The following is a 24255-nucleotide window of genomic DNA, read 5'->3' as shown; positions in this document are numbered from 1 at the left end:
TTTGGAACTTGCCTAAAAATGAGGGCTGGTTGCCAGGAGAACTAACCCTACGATTAGACAGATGGAACTGTCAGTCCCGCCTGGGTGACCTCTGGGGAGGGGAGAGGGGCTGGAGGTTGAATTGATCACCAGCAGCCAGTGATTTTAATCAATCATGCCTATGTAATGAAGCCTTCATAAAATCCCCAAAGGATGGGGTTCAGAGAGCTTCTGGGTTGGTGTACATGTGGTTTTGAAGAGTGGTAAGTTCAGGAAGGGCATGGAAGCTCCTCGCCCTCTCCCTACACCTTTCCCCGAGCATCCCTTCCATCTGACTGTTCCTGAGTTATATCCTTTTACAATAAACTAATGACCTAGTAGGTAACATGTTTTTCTGAGCTCCATGAGCCCCTCTAGCAGATTAATTAAGCCAGAAGAAGGGGTTGTAGGAACCTCTGATTTATAGCCAGTTGGTCAGAAGCACAGGGAACAATCTGCAGTTATAATTGGGATCTAAAGCAGGGGACAGTCTGGTGGGACTGAGCTCTTAACCTGTGAAATCCGATGCTACCTCCAGGTAGATGGTGTCAGAATTAAGTTGAGTTGTAAGACATTCACCTAGTGTCCAAGAATTGCTTGTTGGTGTGGGGAAAAAACACCCTACACTGGAATTGTGCAGAATCTTAACACCCAACACCTTAAACACTTGAACAAACCTCATCCTTTTTTTTTTCCAGAGTGGGGATAGAGTTCACTCTCCATTTAACAAACATGGACCCACAGCCCACCACAGGCCAAGCTCTGGGCTTGAGGCCGGAGGTACAAAGATTAACTGGACATGCTGGTCCAGTTGTAGAGAAAGATGTGTAAACAAATCATTCTAGAAGAAGCCTAATGCTATAGGCAGTCTCTGTGGGAGCACAGGGTCAGGAGAGGGGCCAGACTTGCTGGGAACAGAAGGAGCATCCTTGGTGGAGGGGTGGGGCTTGGCAGGTGGGGCTTCAAAACTGAGACATAGGGCTTTGTGGGGAAAGAAGATGGTTCCAGGCAGAAGGAACCGCTGGAATTAGATTTGTAGGAAACAGAGTTTAGGGAGGACTAGACTTACTAGCCTCTTAAATAGGAAATGTCAGAACTTCTTTAAATACAGAAAACAGGAGATGTAGCATATTCATTAAGGTCAACATTTTGGATCTTTCAAAACTACAAACTGAGAACAAAAAGTCCTTGGTGTTTGGGTAGCAGCAGCTCAGGGAAGGGAAGCAAAATGGTTTGGGAAAAAAAAATGCAATCCTGGGCTTCAAGGATGCTTCTTACACCTCACTCCCCACTGTCATTTGTGGACTAAGTCCGCTGCCCGTTGGGCATTGGACTCGGAGCCTAAACACATACCTCACCTAGCAGCTCTGTGTGCATGAATGCAGGTGACCTGAGGGGCTCAGAGACGTTAAGGAACCTGCCCCAGGTCACACAGACAGAACGGGGCATGGTGGGGACTAGAATCCAACTTGGTTTGATGCCTCCCAAAGCCCAGGCCCAGAGCCGTTATGCTGAGTTCTTACAGGTGCCTGAAAGCATTTGTGCTGTGTGATTTCCATAATTAGAAAGCAAACCCCAGTCTGTTTTTAAGATGTAATTTCCCTAAAAAGAAGGTCAATTCTCAGACTCAGAGAAAAGAAACATCAAAAAGCTGTGATCTGTCTTATGATCAGTGGCCAGGCCAGCCCTTCGTGACCAAGCCCCACATTTCCTAAGCAGTAGCAGTCTGGTCCTTGCAGACAAAGCTTTGCAAAGTCCCGGGTCTGCTCACAAGCTCCTGCCCAGGCAGGCTGTGTCAGGCAGAGCCCAGTGCAGCCTCCACCGCCTGGCCCGCTTCTGACTCCTGTACCTCTGGCAGGAAAAAAACACAGCCAGGAGGAGGGAGGGAGGGAGGGAGGGACAAAAGGAGTGCGCTCCCCGACTTTTGACACTGGCTGAAAAAGAAGGTCATGTGTCGAATTAGGTGTGTGTCTGTCTGTTCATCCAGTTTCCACGGAGCCTTTAAGAAGTGGATGAGAGGAGTATTTTTCCATTCTGAGACAGTACTTGGAAAGTAGAGAAAAGTTGAAAGTGGAGGGGGAAAAAAAATCACCAACAGTCCCACATTTTACAGGCACCTGTGCTTAAAATATTAGTGTGTTTCCCTAGGGCTTTCTTCTTTTTTTTAGTACTTTCTTGATTGATTGTGATAGCTGTGTGTATATATACATATATAAATATAAAAATATATTTAAACAACATCGATATGCATATCATGTAAATATATTAATATAAATGTAACATATTTAAATCATTAAGAAACCATTATTTATTTATTTATTTATTTATTTATTTATTTATTTATTTATTAAGAAACCATTTTTAGAGCAGTTTTAGGGGAAAACTGAGTAGTACAGAGTTCCCACACGCCCCTCCCTCCTCTGTACCTAGTTCTTTCTCTTACTAACATTTTGCATTAGTGTGATACATTTGTTACAATTAATGCACCAATGTTGACACATTATTAACTAAAATCTATACTTTATATTAAGGTTTACTCTTTGTATTATACTTTCCATGGATTTGACAAATGCTTAATGTCATGTATCCACCATTACAATATCGTGCAGAATAGTTTCACTGCCTTAAAAATCTCCTGCATTCCTTCTGTTCATCCCTCCCTCCCTCCCCTGGCAGCCGCTCATCTTTTTTACTGACTCCATACTTTCTTTTTTTTTTTTTCTATTACCTTTTTTATTGGTATAAAATACATACTATAAGTGTATAAATCTGAGCACTTGATGTATGTTTACACTTCCGTGTAATCACACCCAGGTCTAGATCTAGGTTACCTCTGTCACCCCGGAACATTCTCTCATGTGCCTTCCCAGTCAATACCTCTTCCCAAGCATAACAGCTATTCTGACTTCTACAACCATTGATCAGTTTTGCCAGTTCTTGAAATTCGTAAAAAATGGGTTTTACAGTCTATATACTTTGGCATCCAGTTTCTTTTACATACTGCTACTTGATTTTTTAAAGTCATTTTTTATTGTGGTTAAAAAAAGGCATAGCATACAATTTACCATCTTAACCAATTCTAAGTACAGCTCAGTAGTGTTAAGTGTAAGACACTGTTGTGCAACCAATGTTTTTATAGTTATTTAAGGTAGAAATTGAGGTCCTTTATTTGAGTCCTTCTTTTTTAATATAGATGTTTTAGTGCATTGAAGTCACTCTAAACGCTACTTTAACTGCATCTGACATTTTGATATTTGTATTTTCATTTTCATTTGGTTCAAACACTTTCTAATTATCCATTTACTTTCTTCTTCGACTCATAGGCTATTTAAAAGTATATTATTTAATTTCCAAATAGTTGGAGATTTTTCAGATATCTTTCTGTTATTGATTTTGAATTTAATTTCATTGTAGCCAGATAATATACTTTGAATAATTTAAATCTTTTAAAATTTGTGGAGTTTTTTTATTGTGTAGGATATGGTCTGCCTTGTAGATGTTTCATTTGCACTTGAAAAGAATATAATTCTGCCCCTGTGGAACAGTGTTTAATAAACATCAATTAGATCAAGTAGGTTGATACTGTTGCTCCAGTCTTCAGTATTTGTACTGATTTTTTTCTACTGGTTCAATCAATTATTGAGAAGAGTATGAAACTATTCGGTTATAATTGTGGATCTGTCCATTTCTCCTTTGATCAGTTTTTGCTTTATGTATTTTGAAGCCCCGTTATTAGATAGACAAACTTGCAGAATGCTTATGTCCTCTTGAGGAGCTGAACTCTTTGTGTCATTATGATGATCTTCTTTATGCCTCGTAGTACTTATTGCTCTAAAATCAACTTTAATAAAATGTACACACAACAGATTTCTTTTCGTTAGTATTTTCATGGTATATCTTTCTCCCCCTCATTCTCTTACTTTTAACCTATTTGTGCCTTTTAAGCAAAGTTTGAGGGACTGCCTTCAATATTTCTTGAAAACTGATCTGTTGAATTCTTATGGCTTTTGTAAGTCTGAAAAAAATCTTTAGTTCATCGATGTTTTAGAAAGATACTTTCACTGTGCAAAGAGTTCTAGGTAAGCAGTTTTTTTTTTTTTTTTTTTTCTTATTGCCTTCAAGATACTGCCCCACTGTGCTGTAGCTTGCATTGTTTCCAACCAAAAATCTGATATCTTCCTTAAGTTTGTTCTTCTATCTTTTCTCCCCTCTGGCTGATTTTAATCTTGTTTTACTTTTTCACTGGTTTTAAGCAATTAGGTTATGATATGCCTTGGCGTAAACTTCTTGTTTCTTGTGCTTGAAATTAGTTAAATTCTCAGGTCTATGGGCTTACAGTTTGCATCATATTTGGAAATTTTGCAGCCATTATTTCTTCAGATAGCTTTTTAAATTTCTCTGCTTCCTTTAGGGGCTCCAACTGCACATACATTCAGCTGCTTGAAGTTGTCCTACAGCTCAATGATGAGCTGTTCTTTTCTTTTCTTTTTCTTCTTCTTCTTTTTCAGTCCTTTTCTCTGTTTCATTTCAGGCAGTTTCTATTTGATATGTCTTCGAGTTTACTAATCTTTTTCTCTGTAATGACTAACCTGTTATTAATCCCTCCCGATGTGTTTTTCATTTCAGGCATTGCAGCTTTCATCTCTAGAAGTCTGATTTGGGTCTTTTTTATAACTTCCATGTCTGTACTTATCATGCTCAGTCTTTCCTCTGTGTTTCCTCCTGAACGCATGGAATTTACATTACTTTTTGGAAAGTCCTTGTGTACTAATTTTATTATCTGCACAAGTTCTGGGTTGGCTTTCATTGAGTTTTCTTTTCAGTCTGGGTCTGTTTTACTGCTGCTTTGCATGTCAGACACTGTAGACTTTATGCTTTTGGATTCTGGATATTTTTGTATTCCTATAAATATTCTTCAACTTTGCTCTGAGATGCAGTTATTTGGAACAGCTTGATCCTTTTGGGCTTTACTTTTAAGCTTTGTTAGGTGGGACCAAAGCAGGATTTAATCTAGGGTTAATTTTCTCCGCTTCTGAGGCAAGACTTTCTTAGCACTCTAACAAATGTCCCATGAATTATGAGGTTTTCCACTCTGGCTGGTAGGAATGGGAATTATTCCCAGCCCTGTATTAGCTTTAAAGATTCTTGCCTATAAATCTTTCAGGTGGTCTGTACCTAGTCTCAGGTGGTTTCCACACATATCCATGCTGATCAGTATTTTGCACATCTCCAGAGTCCTCTCTTTGTTCAGCTTTCACTTCTTGGTACTCTGCCTTGGGAACTCTAGCTGCCTTGGTCACCCCAGACACCCAGCCCCATCCCCTTAAGTCAGGGAGACCACATGGCTCCAGCTGGGTTCCCCCACCCTGGGCCACTTAAGGTCCTAAGCTGGGGCGGTAGCAGGGCTTACCCTATTGCCTTCCATCTCCAGGGATCTCTGTTCTTTTTTCCCACGTCTCCTGCAGAAGCGGATCCCCCATCAGTCCAACCCCCTGTTGTAGTTAACAATTCTTTATATGACACTTTCCAACCCAGGCTCTCTGAAAACATCTAAAAGCCACCGTATCAAGTTTCTCTAATTTTAGGTGGAAATGCAGCAAAACACTTGGCATTTATTTTGGGAGAGATGAGGAGGCCCTTCTAGAGAAAAAGAATTATAAGAGAGAGGATCCCAGGGCCAAGAGTTATTTCTCTTTTCTCTTGGAGAGCAGCTTGTACCACAGACACTTGCCGTCTCTTGTGTCTTTTTACAGCCTCAAATGCCAACTCTGACAGCACTAAATCTTCCCAAATGCGTCACTACAGCTGTGTTCGAGCTGAGAAGGAGACTAGAATGGTCTTTATGTCTTTGACATTGAACCGACTTGGCCCCTACGAATGTTGACTCACCACACACACACACACACACACACACACACACCCCCATGTAGACGAATGGGATTAGAGAGAGACAGACTTCAACAAAATGGCTTGTGGCTGGGACTTAACCTAACAAGAAACCCTTAGTCACATTTTGGAACTCAAATCTCTCGTAGGTGACACGGGTAACATCTTCTTGTTCAGAGAGTGGTCCGAATGGCTGAAAGACTTCTCCATCATCAAGGGACAATTCCATTATGTTCCCTGTTTTGTACTTCATTGACTAAGGGAGGAAAATTATTTTACTACGTGTTAGAAGTCTTATCAAGAAGGAACATAAAGGGAGGGGAGGGTACAGCTCAGTGGTAGAGTGTGTGCTTAGCATGCACAAGGTCCTGGGTCCAATCCCCAGTACCTCCGTTAAAAAAATAATAAAATAATAATAATAAATTTAGAAAAGAAGAAATATAACAAAAACATATATACCTCTATCTGTTGTCCAAAATACCCTTGTGGTGTCAAAATAAAATAACACTCTCATAATCCAAGGACATGGACAAAATCGTCATTTGCATTTTTCCACGGATGACTGGTGGGGTTTAACTTAAAATTAAGAAAATCTTCATATTCTCAGTTAAGCATTCTACCCAATTCCTTGATTTGTGCTTATTAGAGTTTTAAAAATCTTTCTTGATTGTGAATAAAAGTAGATCTCTCTTGTAATGGGATTGTAGTTTTACCTTTGACACTTGATCATTAAGAAATGTACAAATGATTGGAAGTAATTATTATGCCAGAAATGCATTTAAATGAATTCCTGTTTTCTTGAGACAGTATCTGCATGCATTTGAAGTACAGTGACAGGCAGACGGAAGGAGGAGACACAGAGTCCCTTCCAGCTACCGGGAAGGCCTGCGTGTCACACTCCGAATCCAGTGCTGAGATTGAGAACCACACAATTGGGTCAACCCCACGTGAGGGTTGCTGAAAAAATTGGTTAGAGGACAGTTTTTTGAATCTTCTTTGGAATTCAGGTGCCTGTGCTCTTTCTGCAGAAAAGAACCCTAGTTTAACCACGTGTGCTTCATCTAGTGCTTCTTACAGTATCTAAAGGGGGGAGCTTCTCTATTGCACACGTAACAATCATGAGAAGCACTGAGTTCAGTATTTAAAAGCCTCTGACAGAAATGTAAAAACAGAGGGCTTATCTCATGCAACTCTTGTTAGACAGTCATTAATAATTGACCCAGAATGACCTATCATAGTTTGTCCAATCACTAAGTTCTCCAGGAGATTGTCTTCTTAGGCCGTCTTCCTAGCTTGAGAAGGAAAAGGAAAAAAAAAAAGAAAAGCTGAGAACTGGGCCTATTCTAGGGAGAAGAATACATCTGAGAAGGATGATTGTTCACAACTTTGGAGCATCTTAGTTATCAGACTTAAGATACACAGGGAGAAAAACACAAAGCAAGGCAGGAATAAAGACACTGCATGCGCTAGGTGGTTACAGGAAATGCAGCTGTGTCATTGTGAAGATCTACACGGTCCCCAAATTCGCCAAATTTATTCTGATTTCATGTTGGGAAGAACTGAAAACATTCTGGAGCCTTGTTTACTTTCTTTGGTCAGGGTCTCAGCCTTACTTCTTCTCAAGAAACCTCACATGCACAACATGGCCTGTGAATGCAAAATGCATGAGTGTGATGATTTCATGTGGGGACATTGTTCATCCTTTGAATTAGACTAACTTATGAAAATTACAAATCATTCGCAGGCTTCTGTCCTTTATAATTAGTAACAAGTCACTTGCAGTGCACCCCTTAACTCATCAGACCCCCCGGTGCACCAAGGGACATGTGGTGGAGTGATGCTGCCTTAACCTCATTTCTTTGACCGAGGCATTTAAACAAAAGTACTTTGCCTTTTCTGGGTCCTGGTTTCCTCATCTGTAAAATGAAAGGTTTGGCCTAATAGATTACTAGAATGCGGTGATTGTATGGAAGAAAAGAACTTTCCTTATCCTTAGGTCAAACCACCATGATTTGGGAGCCTTTCTGCATATTTAGAATCCTTGATTTGGGTTCAATTGTATTTGTCCATCCATCCATCCACCCAACTATCCGTCCAACCACCCATCCACTCATACGTTCATATATTCGATGTTTGCTATACGCCAAGCACTGGGGAAACAATATTGAAAAGAGGCGAGACCCAGCCTCCATTATACTCCAGTGGGGGAGACGGTCATCAGTGCATGTCCGTGGCAGCTGTGACTAGTGCCCTCACTAAGTGGGCCTGTGGAAGGAGACCTGATTCCAGAGGCCAGGCCAGGGAGGCTTCCCTAGGACATAGAGATTGGGGCTGAGATCTGCAGGGAGAAGCAGGAGGGCTCTCAGCTCCAGGCAGATGCAGGGACAATGAGGTCTCTGTGGGACGAAGCAGGAAGGGTAGGCTGGGGCCACAGCGGGCTGCAGACTCGGGTCACCGAAGAAGCTTCCTGTGAGGGTGACAGGATCAGGCTTTCATTTCCAAGCCGTTGCTCTGGCTGCAGCCTGAAGAACAGAATGCAGGATGCAGGGGCTGGAGTGAATGGGAGAAGAGGCTCCGATGGTCCAGGAGAGGTGAGGCCAGCAAGTAGAGGGAAGCAGGCAGCGGCAGAGCCCTGGGGCCGGAAAGGGCTTGATCTTGCTTTTGCACCAGGGACTCGAGTCTGGTCTTGAACCTCTCTATAAATGTGTCTTCATATGTGCAGTGCTGGGCGGGCATCCACTCTGCCTGGCTACTGAGGGGATGAAACGTAATCATAACTGAAAGTACTTGGCCTTAGTAAGTGCTCAGTACATGGCAACTCTCCCTCTTGACGATTTTGTTCAATGGTTTTGCTGGTTCCCTGAAAGCCTGGTAGTGCAGGGGCCAAACTTGTTTTTCCCTCCACCAGCCTCCTTCCTCTTTTTGAGCATTCCTAGTCACCTCGAGTGTGTCTTCAGAACTGCGCATTTAGGAGCCCATCCAGATGTGACTGTCTCCAGCTAGGGTGGTGGAGAGGGTCTTTTCTGCACCCCTGTTGTCTGCTCAGGCCTTTGCTGCAGCACATCACCCCTCTTCTTGTCCCCGCACCCCCTGCTTCTCTCTATGTTGTGCTGGGGCGTCTGGTCTGCACCAAGGAGGCTGCAGTCCCTGGGCCCTCCCCACCTCAACTCAAAGGCAGGGCGCCCTGCGGGCTGAAAGCCTTCCACTTAGAACACCGCTGCTGCCCAGCCCACAAGAGCTGCCTTTGGATTCTGAGCTGAACCGCCATCCCACACATTCTGATTCAATCTTGAAGCACAAAAGGACATTATGTAAGCTTCAGTTAATGCAGAGCCCTCACAGATCAGTTCTCAGAATTTTTCCCGCCCTTGGGCAAACCTGCTCCTGGTGAGTAACTTTAATCTGGTTTTAAAAAAAATTGCTTCTGATGGGCAATCATGAAGATTGCTGGTGCTCAGTGTGTGTGAAATAAACCAAGGCTGGGTCCTTATTTTGAAGGAATCTTGTGCCTCACACTGAGTGGGAAATGTGTTCCTAGTTGCTCTCAGACCCACAGGTCTTCAAGATGCCCAGATTGAGTGACTGTATCACCTTGTCCCCAGTCGGTCATGACTTCAGGCAGCCTAAAGGGAGGCCACACACCTGTCCTGAGCCGGCAGCTGCTGTCAGAGGCAGGACCACTAAGTGGCTTTGTTTGTTTTATTACAGCACAGAGAGGGCTGTGTTCTGCACCTCCTGAACAAGCAGATGCAAGTAGGGGCACTTCATTTCTGAATTACTCACCACTAATCTCATTAGCTGCCAAACGGTTTGACTCTTAGTTAATGAGTGAGACACAGTTAAGTGTGAAGTGCTTATTAAAAGGAAAATGGCCAGAATCAGGAGGGCAGAGTTGCTGGTTCTGGGACATTCCACTGAGTTCCAGAAATCCTGCTCTGCAGAGGCCAGCCCAAGAGGTTTCACACGTGTCAGTCAGTACGGGGTCAGGGCTCTCCGTGGGCAGGTCTGTCCCTGTGACCATTTGAGGATTGGAGGGTTTCACATAACTTACTCTCTGAGTTTTCTCTTTTTTGCCCTTGTCAGCTTGGCTTTTGGTCTGAAAATGCTAATCTGGTTGAGACAGTAGCCAGCTCTCTGTCTTGGGTCCACTGGAAATATTTTCAGTGTCGTATGTGTAGGAACAGACGTTAAATCAGGGTGACTGGTGCAGTGACGTGTACACACCTCCTTCAAGGATGTCATATGATGTCGTGTACATTTCATAGGTGAGGGCCTTGGCGAGAGGCTGCACTGGAGCCAGGTGAAGAGCCTCTCGCTCTCTGTGTCGGTCCCTTTAGGCTGCTACTATAACAATACCATAGACCGGACATTTATTTCTTGCAGTTCTGGAGGCTGGAGAGCTAACATCGAGGTGCCAGCAGATACCATGTCTGGTGAGGGCTCACTTCCTAGTTCACAGATGGACGTCTTCTCTTGGGTTCTCACACAGCAGAAGGGGCAAGGGAGCTCTCTGGGGTCTCTTTTATAAGGGCACTAATCCCTTCATGGGGGCTCCACCCTTATGACCTAATCATCTTCCTGAGACCTTATCTCCTAATACCATCACCTTGGGGGGTTGGATTTCAACATCTGAATTTTGAGGACACAAACATTCAGCCTCCCTCCTTGGAGGTTTTTATTTTGGAGGCAGCAGAGAGTGAATAAGAAGACCATGGCCCATCAGATTCAAGCTTACCCTCTGTTCTCAGGGTTCTCATCTGCAACACGGCAGTGAGAATACCCGTCTTGCAGGGCGACTGGCAGAGTTAAATGAGATACCCCAGGTGACGCATGGATGTCCAGTGAATTTCATCCATCATTATTTTCCTGACTTTTCATTTTGGAAAATTTGAAACCTTAAAAATGTTGAAAGGATAGTTCAATAAATGCCCAGGATAGCTATTGTGTTAGGCTGCTCACACGGCCATAGCAGACTGCAGAGCGGGCGGCTTCAAGACGAGAAATTTATTTTTTCACAGTTCCAGAGGCGGAAATTCCTAGGTGAGAGCGCTGGCAGGGCTGGTTCTGGGGAGGCCTTTCTTCTTGGCTGGCAGGTGGCGTCTTCTTGCTGTGTTCACCCGTGGCCTTTTTGCCTGTGTGAGCGGCTCCTGGTGTCTCCTCCTTTTATTTTTTTAAAAAATTAATTTATTAAAAATTTGTTTTTAAATTGAAGTATAGTCCGTTTACAATGTGTTGATTTCTGGTGTAGAGCATAATGTTTCAGTCGTACATGTACATACGTATATTCGTTTTCATATTCTTTTTCACTATAGGTTACTACAAGATGTTGCATAGAGTTCTCTGTGCTGTACAGAAGAAACTTGTTATTTACTCCTCCTCTTCTTATAAAGACATCAGTCCTGTTGGGTTAGGACCCCACTCTTATGACCTCACTTAATTACCTTGTTAGAGGCCCTGTATCCAAATACAGTCATTGATTAGGACTTCAACATACGGATTTTTAGGGAGACACAACTCAGTCCGTAACACATATTTCTAAATTTTAACAGAAATGTACTTCAACACTCAATACTTCATATACAACAGTATGTGTACTTCATATATGCATCTCTCATAAATGAATGTATACGCATTGCCCTGCATGGAGAGCTAGAATTTTGGTAGTGACATGTAGAGTAGACTCTTTCCTCTGGTCACATTCAGAACACTGTGGGTCCAAACGACCCATGCTGGAGAGGGTGTGGAAAAACGGGAACCCTCCTGCTGCTGGTGGGAATGTAGTTTGGTACAGCCATTATGGAAAACAGTATGGAGATTCCTCAAAAGGCTAAAAATAAACTTACCATGTGATCCAGCAATCCCACTCCTGGGCATATATCTGGAGGGAACTCTAATTCAAAAGGACTTATGCACCCCAATGTTCATAGCAGCACTATATACAATAGCCAAGACATGGAAGCAACCTTAATGTCCATCGATAGATGACTGGATAAAGAAGCTGTGGTATATTTCTATAATGGAATACTACTCAGTGATAAAAAAAAAGAATGAAATATCATCATTCTATGTGAAGTAAGCCAGAAAGAGAAAGAAAAATACCATATGATATCACTCATATGTGGAGTCTAAAAAAAAAAAGAGGACACTAATAAACTCATCTACAGAACAGAAACAGACTTGCAGAAACATTCTTATGGTTACCAAGGGGGAGGGGGTAGGAAGGGATAAATTTGGGAGTTTGAGATTTGCAAATGATAACTACTATATATAAAAATAGATTAAAAATTTTTCTTCTGTATAGCACAGGGAACTATATTCAATATCTTATAATAATCTTTAACTAAAAAGAATCTGAAAATGAATATATGCATATATATGCATGGCTGGGACATTATGCTGTATACTAGAAAATGACACATTGAACTGACTATACTTCAATTAAAAAAATCATAAAAAAGAAAAAAAAACCCACTGTGGGTCTATTAATATGTAAATATATGTGTGTAACAGTTACAAGAAGATTCCATAAAATTTCCTCCCAATAACAATTTTAAACAACACGGTAAAAACCTTAGAAAAACCATACTTCTGTTAACTTTGCCTTGGGCAATGTTTCTTGATAGTAAAAGGTACACAATCGTAACAAATATATAGAATCACAGCTGCATAAAAACAACAAAAATTGCACCCCCTAAAAAGTTGTGTAGAACAAAAGGAAATTCACTAGAACACTTTAAGCAATGAGCATGTGGGAGATATATTTTCTACATTTTCAATATTTTGTATTGGCCATGAATTATTTTTAAATTTTAAAAATGCACTTAATTAAAACTATATAGACTTGAGAAACACAGTCCAAATACGGAATGTGGTGAGCTATTTTACAATAACTGGAGAGTTGATTATCTATAGCCAGTCCTTGTTTCTGAGCCATGTTCCCCCAGGTTTCCTTCATGTTCGTAGTTTTTCTCTACACATTGTACGGCAAAGTAAGTTCAAGGTAGGACAGATGTGGGTATGAAGGTAATTCAGCTCTGAGGAGTTTTACATATAGATCATATGCAGAAATTCCACAGCTAAATTGAATTGATTTTGGGTTATGCTTCCAAGTACCATCCACTGGATTGTAAAGAATCAAGTTAACCTTTTATCAAGAATAGCTCTTTATTTCAAAGCACAGCTTTGCCCAGTTTTGCTTTTTCCCTGAACCTCTGAGGGTCCCCAGGAGTGTTTGAGACCTGTTTGTAAACTACACAGAACTTGTCCAAATCCTCTATTATGGTTTACAGTTATTAAAAATGTTCTAAGTTTCCCACATTTTAGAAAATCATTAATTTGTTTCCATATTTCCCCATTCACACCACTGACCAGCATAGAAAGCCTCAGACTGAAAGTTGGAGAGTCTCTGCAGTGATTTTTGGAAAAAGTGAGGGCATGAGGAATGGTTGTGGGGTGGTGGGTCTGGGGGGTTCCCTTCATGGAGAGGAGTAAACTGCATGAGGATGCCGTGTGGTGCGGACTTCAGTGGGGAGAGGGTTGGAGTGATTCTGCCTGTGCTGTGGTCTGTCCTTGGCACCTGCAGGAACAGGTAACACACTAAATTTTTTCATTGTTGGCAGCTTCGGGCACAGAGGTTCCTGCTCCGCTTCTGAGGGTGCTGCCAGCGTGGATCCCTGCATCGTGTCCCCAGAGGTGACTGAGCCAAGGAGACACCCACAAGAAGCCAGGGGCCCACAAGTTTCTCCACTGCCCAGTCCCCTGAAGCCCTGGGAGCAGGAGTGTCCCTCAGCCTCCATGCCCTTTGCTGAGGGCCCCCCAGAAGGCCGCTTGGCAAGTCCAGCAGCAGCACCTGAAGACTGGCCCCTTGTTCAACCCCCCTGGAAGGAACCTTCCCCAGGTGCCCAGGGAGATGCTCCAGCAGCCTTTGTCCCCAAGGGGGACAGCTCTACTCAGCGCAGTGTGGTTGCAACCGTCCCCAACACCGGAAGAGAGAGAGACCTGAAGGAAGAAGAGAGGCAGAAAGTGTCTTCCTCCAGTCTCATTGACCAGTTGCCAGAAATTTCACCAGCAGCTCCCAGAGAGCCGATGAAGGGACAGCTGTGTGGAGAGGATGGCCAGCCTGGTGGGTTCGAGTCCCAAGGGAAAGAGGCTGTAGTTGGCTTCCCCCCGCCAGAGCCTGGGCAGGGAGCGCCTTCTGGACAAGTGGCCCCTAAGGTGCCTGCTGCAGCCCAGCCAGGACAAGAGAGCTCAGCTGGCCTGGAAGAGCCTCCCCCAAAACCCGAGACCCCGACCCCACAAGATCCAGCCCCCAAATGTCAAGTGGCAGTGCTGCCTCAGGATTTCACCGATGATCCGGATTCCCTTGGGGCCTGCCCTCCCAGTAGGAGCAATTCAGAGGCTGCCCAAGAAGCCGAAGCGAAGGCTGCTTCCCAGGAAAACTGCCAGCAACAAATGGGAGCTCATCCGCCACCCACAGAGCTGCCCTGGGATTCGCCGAGTCCTGCCCTGACGCCGGGGGCCAAGGGCACCTGGGAGGAGACGCTGGGTGCCCGAGATGCTGAGGGTCACCGGCAGACAGGGAGGCCAGGAGCCGAGCCTAGTCAAGATGTCTGTGCAGCAGCAGACGAGCAACCCGAGGGGGCTTTGCTTGCGGGCACTGAGCCTTTCCCACACGCAGTGACCGAGGACACGGGTCCAGCTTCAAGCCTCACTTCACAGCCAGCTGCTCCGGCCTCTGTTGCTGCAGGACAACCCAGCTGGTTGAACAAGGACTTGGTTTCTGGGGCTGAGATGCCTGGTCTTACAGATCCAGCTAAAGAGCTGGCAGAAGCCGGGTTGGCAGTTCAGGAGAAGCTCGCATCAGATCTTGGAGGAGAGGGAGAGGGTCCAGAAAAGGGCCCCAGAGAGGTTCCAGCCCCTTCACCCCAGGAGGAGAGGGGGGAGATCTTGAATAGGGAGCAGAACAACGAAGTCCAGCAAGGGATTCTGCCCCCTCCCCCCACCAGTGCATCAGATGAAAGTGTCAGCAAGTCGCTGGGGCCGAAGGATGAAGTCAAGGCCCCTGGAAGCCCAGCTGTGCTTAAGGAAGAAAGCAGACTACCTGGCGCCGACCCTAGAGGACAGGAAGAAGCCCCGGAGCCACCTGACGCTGCGGGTCCTGGGAACCTTCGGGAAGAGCAACCCGAGGCCTGCGGCTGCAAGCCTGACCCAGAGGTGCGAAGGGACCAGGTTTCCCAGCTAACTAGCGATGTGGAGAGGAGAGGCCTCCCCAGCACGGCCGCTGCACAGCCACTCAGAAAGGACATCCCCGGGCATGGGGACAGGCCCGGCGCTCCTTCAGAGGAGGCAGGCTTGGAGCTCGGAGGCCTGTGGGATGATGGGAGAAGCCGGAGTGGTCCCTGAGTCTGACTCACTGCACCAGATCTGTGAGCAGGACCCTGTCCCGCCCTCTGGACCGGATGGAGCCGGTGAACACATTCTTCCCGAGAGAGCTGTCTGGGAGGGGCCAGGACTGCAGACTGAATGTCCTGACACCCTTCAGGACGTGGTGGAGTTGGGGATAATGGACTCTCTTCCTGCTTTAGAATCTGACAAACTGGGTTTCCTGTCAACTTCCTGCTGCCGAGGTCATCCCCAAAGCCCAGGAGGCGGAGAGCACATCTGAATTAAAGGCGAGGAGCCACCCATCTGAGCAGAGGCCCGGCAGCTGTGATGGGGAGAGCTTGCTGACATCCCCCCAGCCCTGTGGGCTGGGGCGTGATGCAGCTGCACAGGAAGTCCACGCTGATGGGCCGCCTCCCCCTAAAGAGGGGAACTTGGCAGTGGACTGTGGGCTCACGACACTCAGCCTGCAGCAAGATCAGCAGGGAAACCTGTCCTGCCCGGGGGACAGCGGGATGCGAGAAGCTGAGTCAGAGAGGTCCTCGCTGTATTCTGAGAACTGTCCCCAGCCATCCCAAATGGACCCAGAAGGCATCCATCTTTGATATGCTCCCGGAGCAGTCCCAACGATGTGAGAATGAGAAAGAGACTTATCCAAGTGGTGCTGATTTTAAGAACCTGAGTGCAGATTCCACCCCAACCCACATACCTGTGGAACCTCCGGAGGATGTGCCCCTGCCTGTTCAAGGAGGAAAGGAGCAGGCTTCTGGATCAGAACTTCAAAGTGAGCTCTCCGAAGGCAGTCTGTCTGATGCTCCAAGTTCAACTCCTGGGGACACAGTTCAGGAGAGTCCTACGACAGAGCAGTCAGAGTTGTCAGCACCAATGAGCCCGGAGTTGCCATGCATTGGGGGAGGATGGGCAAAAGGGAGATCGCAGCGGCAGCCAGCCCTCTAGTGTCTCACTTCGTGCAGCAGACACCTTACAAGACCCTGCTCTTGAAGGTAGCCTGAGCAGAAAGGAAAGTTGCTACACTGCGCAGGGGCCAAACAAGTCCCAGCAGGAGCTGGTTGATGGGCTGAAAGCCGGCAGCCCGCAGGAAGAAGCGCGTCTCAGGGCTGAAGATGCTGAAGCAGCTGACGCTCAGCCCCCGCCCCAGGGCTCGGGCAGGACAGAGAAGGCAAGTGGGGACACAGTGATGGCCCCACCTTGTTGGCCTCACTCAGTAGTTCCCCTGGATGCAGCTCCAGCACCTGCTGGCCCCACTGTCACTCCCAGCCAGGATGCCCCTGAGAGAGACACATGTGATGAAACCCAGGAAGGCAGACAGCAATCAGGGTTGGCCCCACAGAAGGAAATGGAGCGCCCCACTGCCTTGGATGCAGAAACCCAAAAGCTTCCTTCAAGTGTCCTATCAGCTGAGGATCAAGGTGCAGAAGGTGAGGCTGCCGAGACTGGTGGGAACACTGATGGAGGAGACCTGGGGATGCAGCGGGCTCCGGAGGAGTCAGAAGAAGCTGTTCTAAGCAGTGGCTTCTTCCAGACAGAGCAGTGCCCCTCCTCTGGGGAAGAAGCTTCTACCTGTGCCCTGGGTGAGCCCTGCCAAGCTGAGCAGCCCTTGCTCAGCTGCCAGGATGCCTTGCTGCCAGCCAGAGAGCTGGGTGGGATTCCCAGGGTTGTCGTGGATATTCCTGCAGCCCAGGCTGTCCCCGACCCAAAGAGGCTCCTGCCATCCAGGCCACCAGAAGAGGCTGCTCCTGACACTCCTTACCTGCATATTGATGGCGCTGCCAGCACAGGTACAGAAGACAGTGGGGTGAAAGCTGCTTCATCTCAAGGCCCCACAGCTCCCAGTGAGAGCCCCTGTCCCGTACGGGAGCCCCTGCTTGTCTTGGAAAACGCCTCCTCCATGACGGTGCCTGAGGGTTCCCTCGCCTCCCTTTCACAACCTGGGAGCCGCAGATGGGGAAATCTCTGCAGCACAAGACCCCAGCGGAAGCCCCAAAGCTGGGACCTTTGAGGAACCTGTGGACTCTGTGCCCTACAGTGGACAAGATGCCACTTCTGGCCAAGGGTAAGCAGACCACAGCAGGAGGAGAGAGCGTCAAGAGCTCCTGGTGCAAGTGCCAAGCCCAGTGAAATTCCTGCACTGTCCCACCAGGGAGGGGAGCACGGCAGGTGATGTAGCGAGGGAGGCAGAGAGTAACAGGGAGAAGATGGTAGACCCTTCCAAGGACCCGAGGTAGGGGAGCAGCAGTTGATGTAGATGCAAGCTCTAAGCAGCCCAGCATGGTCACTGGGTTCCCTGACTTCAGGGAGCACATCACCAGGATCTTTGAGAAGTCTGTCCTGGGAGCACTGACCGCCGATCGGCTCCAGAGCACACTGGGAGAAAAGGCAGGAGCTGGGAGGAGTGTGACGGGCAAGGACCTTGCCATGCCCAGCCCAGGGAAGCTTCCAGATGGGATTCAAGGAGTGGCCGTCGCCCCTCTTCCCAGCCCTCCTGCTGGACTCTGGGTAGACTCAAACGACAAGAAGCAAGAGTTGGCCGTAGAGGCCGAGATTTCCTGTCTGATTCCCCAGGATCCAGCTCCAGAAAAGCTGGCCGCAGAGCAAAACCTGCCAGGTGCCAGTGTGGGGATGGAAACGAGTGGGGTCCCACAGAGGCTGACGGAAAGTGAGACATCGGAGGGGGCTGGGGAAGGCAGGCCCGGGGCTGGAGGCCAGGCCCCTGCACAGCAGGGAAGCTGCCGGCAGGAATCAGCTTCCGGTCTGCCTTCACAGGCGACTTCTCCAGAGATTCCTGTTGCTGACTTGCAGGTGGCTCCCCAGAGCCCTGGAGAAGGGCACTCAGTTCAGGACGACAGAATTCCTTCTGGAAAACAGCACCAAGACACATCCAGCAGCGATAGCCAACCCAGAGAAGATGGTGCCTGGGGCTTTTCTCCCATGCCAGTGTCCACCTCTGCCCTGGGAGCATCTTCTGTCCCCGGGGACGTTCCTACTGGGACCGGGGCCATCAGTGAGCCTTGCACCCCAGACACACTTAGAGGTGAGAGAAGGCATGGAGGTGCGACTGGGATCTCAGAAACACAAAATGCCCTGGGCAACCAGAGCGCCCCGGAGCCACCAGCTGGGGAAGTGGCAGACACTCGCCCGGAGCCCGGCTCGGTAGCAGGAGCTGCTAGGGATGCAGAGGGTGACGTCACTTTGAGCATAGCTGAGACCAGGGCACGTGCGTCTGATGACCTGCCTGAAACAGGTACTACGAGAATGTTCTCCAGTGCCGCCTGTGCCTCGGTGCTACCAGGAAGCCTTGGGGACGCAGGCTGCCCTGAAGGGGATCTGAGGATGGATGCTGCAGCCGTCCTGAGCAGGGACAGCCCGGCCGGGCACCTGCAGGCCGAAGAGCAGCCCGAGCCTGAGCTCCCTGCTCCCTCTGGGGACAAGAAATTGGGTGTCTCCTCACCTCCAGAACCTGACGAAGCTGGGGACCCAAAGATGCAAAGCCTGGTTCCAGAAGTGCTCAACACTGAGAGGTACTTACAAAAAATAAACTCCCACCAGAATATGGGGTCAGCCTCAAACGTGATTTTAAATCGGGTGGATTTTAAAAAGCCAATCAAATAGATGGGTAGTTTTTAAGAAGCTAAATTTTCCATATCTAAGTGTCTAAATTTACCTGCTTAACAATCTCTGGATGTGCTGAGATTCTGAAAAATGTGAGAAATGGGCTGGAGGCGTGGGAGCCAGTCTGTGTGACATGCCTTACTCCTTTCCTGTGTTCTTTGGTTCATCTAACTGAAACTGTTTGAAAAGCATGAAATGTGTACAGGCTGGCAGTACACTATAGGGTGATATGTTGTAGTCAATCAGATGTTTTTCTGGAGTGCAGACACATCTGCTTTTGAATATGGATTTATTTATACAGAGAGGCTTAAATGAGCCCTGAGCATCTCAAAGCTGTTTAATGCTTGAAGCTAATTTTTTCCTAAAGATTTTGGTGAAGTGGCCACTTTAAGCTTTAATTAGGAAATGAGCATTTCAGTAGGACATGGAGAGAAATGCCCTTCTTAATATTTATTGCTTAAAAAAAATTTTTTTTTTTTTAATCCCAGAAAGAGCCCTGGGTCTGGCCCATCTACCTTACCTTTAGTTCCTGAGAAGGATGCTCCAAATATCACGGGCGAGGTCATTTCAGATGAGACCAGAAGTGCAGCAGGAGCAGAAAGGTCAGTGAAAAGGTATGAGCCTTTCGAGAACCATCGTGCCTTCCTTTGGCAGAGAGACCCTGGATGTGCTGCAGAGGAGAGTTCTGCTTATAAATGAGTCTTTATCTAACACAGAAACACAGAGCCGTTCCCATTCTTTATTCAGGCAAAGCAGCGCTGAGCCAACTAGGAGCTCCATTGCTGTAAAAGGGATTGAGTTGCTTTCTTACCTGAGCTCATCTCTTTTTTAAAGTTTTATTGAGATGTAATTCAGATACCATATAATTCATCATTTAAAGTGTCCAATTCAGTGGCTTTTAATATATTCACAGAGTTGTGCAATCATCGCTACAATCAATTTTAGAACACTCTCATCCCCACCAAAGCAACCCTGCACCCCTTAGACATCACGCCCCATGGCCCCTGCTCCTGAGCCTGACACCTCATAACCTAGTTCATTACCTTTTAAGGCAAATGGGTTCAACCTCGATTTAATCTCAAGCAGGAATGTCTGATCACCAGCAGCAGTCACACTCCAGAGAGAGCTCGAGATTAGGGGATAAATGACAGGTGCAGCTGGGACTCCCAGACCTTGCCACTTGCAGTGTGCCTACCTGTTCTTTCCTAAGTGAAATGCCGCCTGTGCGGCCACCAGGCTGCTGCTCGGAAATTACATCCTGTGGGGGAAATGGAGGTACCGCGGGCACAGACACATTCTGAACAAGCTTTGCAGCATCCTTGGATCTTTGGCTATTCCAGAGCTCTCCACGTGTGTGTGTGTGTGTGTGTGTGTATGTATGTGTGTGTGCATGTGCGCAGAGGCACACACGTGTGTGAGCAGGGTGGGGTTGGACTTTAAATTAGTACCTGTGGCCGGCCAGTGTATCCTACCAGACAGCTACAGGCGTTTGGTAAATAATTTGATTCGTATTTTGCACATGCTGAAAGAATGCATGATCACCTGTTTTTCGAGTCTGAGCACTTCCACCGCCACCCAGCTGCCTTCCCTGCCCTTACGAGGGTGACTCTCCTAACTCTGGGCCAGCGAGAAGCAGGCGCTGCTGCCGAGACAGACGCGAGTTTCATGTGCATCGGACACTTGTCTCTGCTGCTGACTTAGCAAGAATTTCCCTGCAGCCTTTGCTCATATGTATTTTTGACATTCCCAGTTAGAGTGTAGGAAAAAACGTCTAACTCGGAAAATCCTCCCCTCCCTGCGAATGTTGTATTAGCCCTTCTTCAATGGCCCTGGATGATTTCTCATCTTCTTGGAGAACAAGAAGTTCTCAGGACCCTGTTGGCATACAGGAGTTCAATAAATATTTCATGGCTCATTGTTTTAATCACTTTAAGTTTTAAAATGATAATTTCTAAATTCATATTAGGAAATTTGTAAGGTATAGAAGAGTATAAAGAGGGAGACAAAAATCCACAACCACACCACCTAACCATTACTGTTATGTATTATGATAGTGTGGTTTTACCCGCTGCTTTTTTCTGTTTAAATAGCCGGAGTTGTATTTCCACTGCCATCAGAGCTCCCTGCAAACATAAATCTTAGAGGCTGAGGTCATGTGACTTATCATAGCGTATGGAGCAGTGGGCGTTCACGTTGTTTTGCTCTGGTTGAGGACTTGCCGGGTGGTAGAATTTTAGATTTCCTAGAGCTGTGCCATCTGGTTTGGCCGCCACTGGTCACATGTGAATGGAGATGTGCTTTAAAGTGTAAAACACACACCAGATGCTGAAGATTTAGTATGAAGAAAAGAACACAAAATCTATCATTAATAATTTTTACATTCATCATATGTTAAAATGATAATATTTTGGATGAGTTGGGTTAGGAAATGTTACTGAAATTAATAGCACATTTTTTTTCTTATTTTTAATGAGGCTCCCAAAATTTTAAATTACCAAATTTTAAAATTTGAAATGTACCTAAAGTGATTAAAAACAAAGAGCCATGAAATATTTATTGACCAAACTTTTGGATTCATGGCTTGCATTTGTGGCCCATGGTCTATTTCTATTTAGATCATTTGTCTCCAGAACTTGCTTTGTCCTGGTCTTTGAAGGAAATAAGGATGAAAGAGGGCTGACCTTCCCTGTGCTTTGGGTTCTTAGGGAAAAGGCCTGCCTCTCTCCCAGTGGCTGAGGATTTCCAGAAAGTATTCTGAATGGACCCTCCCTTCCAGTTTGCCAGGTCGGGTGACCTCTGGCTCCTCTCCCTCAAGGGGGATGACAAAGTCAGCAACACCTGAACAAACAGATTCCACATTACGCTTGATAGATAATCAGAGGTCTCATGAAGGTACGGACCAGCTCTGTCCAATAGAAATGGGACATAAGCCACAAATGGATCTTAAATTTGCTAAGTAGCCATATTCAAAACTCAATAGAAAACAGGTGAAATTAATTTTAATAATACATGTTATTTAACACAGTATATCACAAATACTACCATTTCAACACATAATTAATACAGAAATTATTAATTTGATATTCTACATTCTTGTTTTCATACAAAGTGCCCACAGTGCCTCTCAGTTTGGACCAGCCACATTCCAAGCCCTAATCAGTCCCATATGGTGGGTGGCTGCCTTCTGGGACGCTCCAGCCCCTCACAGAGCTCCCACCACTGTCAAATGATCCAGAAGGCCAAGCATCTCTCAGCCCAGTAGCCCCTTCCTACTTTAACACAAATGCTGGGGATGCCTCTTTGCCTTGAACAGGAGGCTCAAGAGCTCTGGTGGACCTCCCCCAACGAGGGAGCTGTGCAGTGGACCTCGGCAGGCCTCGGAGAAGTCTGGCCAAGGTCAGGGGTGCTTGTCGGGGGAACAGCAGGTGTTGCATGAGAGGGTAGAATTGGGCAGTGGTCTGGGGGAGGTTGGGTGACCACACTGAGGCCTACGCTGCCAGGAGTGGGGTGGTGATGAGGTTCAGATTCCCACCCACCTGTGCCCCTTCCTTGTTCCATACGTAACCTCAGTTTGCCCATCTGTAGAATGGGGGAGTGGACAGCCCCCATTGTCCCTGCCTCATTGAGCTGCCATGAAGGCTGAGATAACTGATACAAGGGCAATACCAGCCCATCCCGGCCCCCGGTGGGGGTCAGGTCCCCGCTACAGTTCCCCGGGGCCAGCTTTTCCCATGCTGTGAGCTGACTGTCTTCCCGAGGAAACTGTACTCCTGAGGCTGAGGTTCCAACATGGCCTCCTTTCTTTTCCAGTACTGACTTTGCTAAAATATCTTAACGGCTGAGAAGAGTGAATTCTTTCTTACTCCCTACTGTGTAGCCCACGGTGATCTGCTTCAAGTTAAAAAAAGTTTAATGGGGAGGGTACAGCTCAGTGGTAGAGTGTGTGCTTAGCATGCATGAAGTCCTGGGTTCCATCCCCTGCACCTCTGTTTAAAAAAAATTTTTTTAAATTTGAGATCGTGTTTTATTGTAAAACTTGATGTATGTCTTTTACCGTGTACCATATTGTACTGAATTTCAACATCAAAATAACGCTTTGAATTGTCCTGAGAAGAACAAAGCAAGTCAAAACCAAATTTTCTACTCTCTTGGTTAGCGGGTGATGTGTTTCTGTCAAACCCATGGACTTTTGAGATTCTGCTGGCTTCAATGGAGCTGATACCACAGGTCAGCTTCAGTATCTAAGAGATGTCTCTCTTCTGTTCTGGACAGGACAGTTTGATAGCCCAGTCTCATACCCAGGTGGATGCAGGAAGCACAAATACTTTGCTGCTTTATTTCCCAACTTTTGACTTCAAATTGGCACCACTAGTGGGTGTGCTGAGGGAATCCCGTGGCTTTGCTGACCTCCCCCTGAGGGGTACATGCACACCCAACTCTGAGAAGCAGGTGTTGACAGGCAGCTCACCTGTGGATTTCTATACGTTGGGTGGTCCCTCCCCGTGGAAGAGTCTGGGACCCACAGACAGCTTCACGTCATGTTTAGAATATTGTGCAGAAGGTATTTGAGTTGATCTCGACTTTGTATGCATACATATGACTGGTCAGCGGATGGAAAGTCTAGAATTTGGCATTTTGCTTACACACCAATGATGGTCAGATGTGTAGTTCTGGATCCTTCTTGGACATCACCAAGCTTGTTTTTGCTGAATATTTAAAAGTGGGTCTTTCTTTCCATTTGGGGAAATGGTTGGAAAAGTGTCGTTTTCAATTACTAGTGCATTTGAGAGAATTAATTTATTCCCAGGTGCTTCAGGTCCAGCACCTAGGTCCAGCTTGCGTCCACCTAGGCTGCATCTTGAAGGGCAGTGGGGTTGAGGAGTTGAAGGGTGGAGGGAGGGAACAGAGAGGGGCGTCCTGCCCAGGAAGTGCTGGCTGGACCTGAAAGCAGGGCTGAAGCGGCTTCCCACCCCCGGTCTCTCTTTCTTCCTGCTCTCTCCTCCTCCTTCTAAAATTACCAGCTGTGACACCATGTTTTCAAGTTTAAGAATAAGGTTTTGAGGAGAGCTACAACTGTATAAATTAAGGGAAAAGAAAACAGCCACCAAACCTAGGTCTCTTCACAGACACAGCCGGGACGACAGACCCCCATCCCTACCCAGGTCCTTCTGGGTTGCATTTTATATAATATTGGGTGTATTATTTCAAGCTTCCTTTTGAGACGTATCGGTCTATTACAGGGCTATGACAGAGCTAGGGATCTGACACTTCTTTCCCTCGGAGCAATTTTCTTCCCAAATGGGAGACCATAGAGTAAGACAGAGTAGCAGCCTCGTGCTG

At 46.5% G+C, this 24255-nt stretch overlaps 1 protein-coding gene across 1 annotated transcript in view; it reads left to right on the top strand.

Annotated features, from left to right (window-relative positions):
* The window catches only part of TACC2 (transforming acidic coiled-coil containing protein 2), a 196482-nt gene that overhangs the window by 46973 nt on the left and 125254 nt on the right, over window positions 1-24255 (top strand). Inside the window, 10 exon segments of the mRNA XM_032490739.1 lie at window positions 13524-15253; window positions 15288-15517; window positions 15519-15875; window positions 15877-16188; window positions 16190-17236; window positions 17238-17324; window positions 17326-17402; window positions 17447-17543; window positions 17545-18824; window positions 19404-19517. Coding sequence (XP_032346630.1) covers window positions 13524-15253; window positions 15288-15517; window positions 15519-15875; window positions 15877-16188; window positions 16190-17236; window positions 17238-17324; window positions 17326-17402; window positions 17447-17543; window positions 17545-18824; window positions 19404-19517 — 5331 coding nt within the window.

This window comes from Camelus ferus, chromosome 11 (genome assembly GCF_009834535.1).
Source record: "Camelus ferus isolate YT-003-E chromosome 11, BCGSAC_Cfer_1.0, whole genome shotgun sequence".
In the NCBI taxonomy this organism is placed as follows: Eukaryota; Metazoa; Chordata; class Mammalia; order Artiodactyla; family Camelidae; genus Camelus; species Camelus ferus.
The sequence above is the reverse complement of the archived record's forward strand: the minus strand, read 5'-3'. Positions and strand labels throughout refer to the sequence as shown.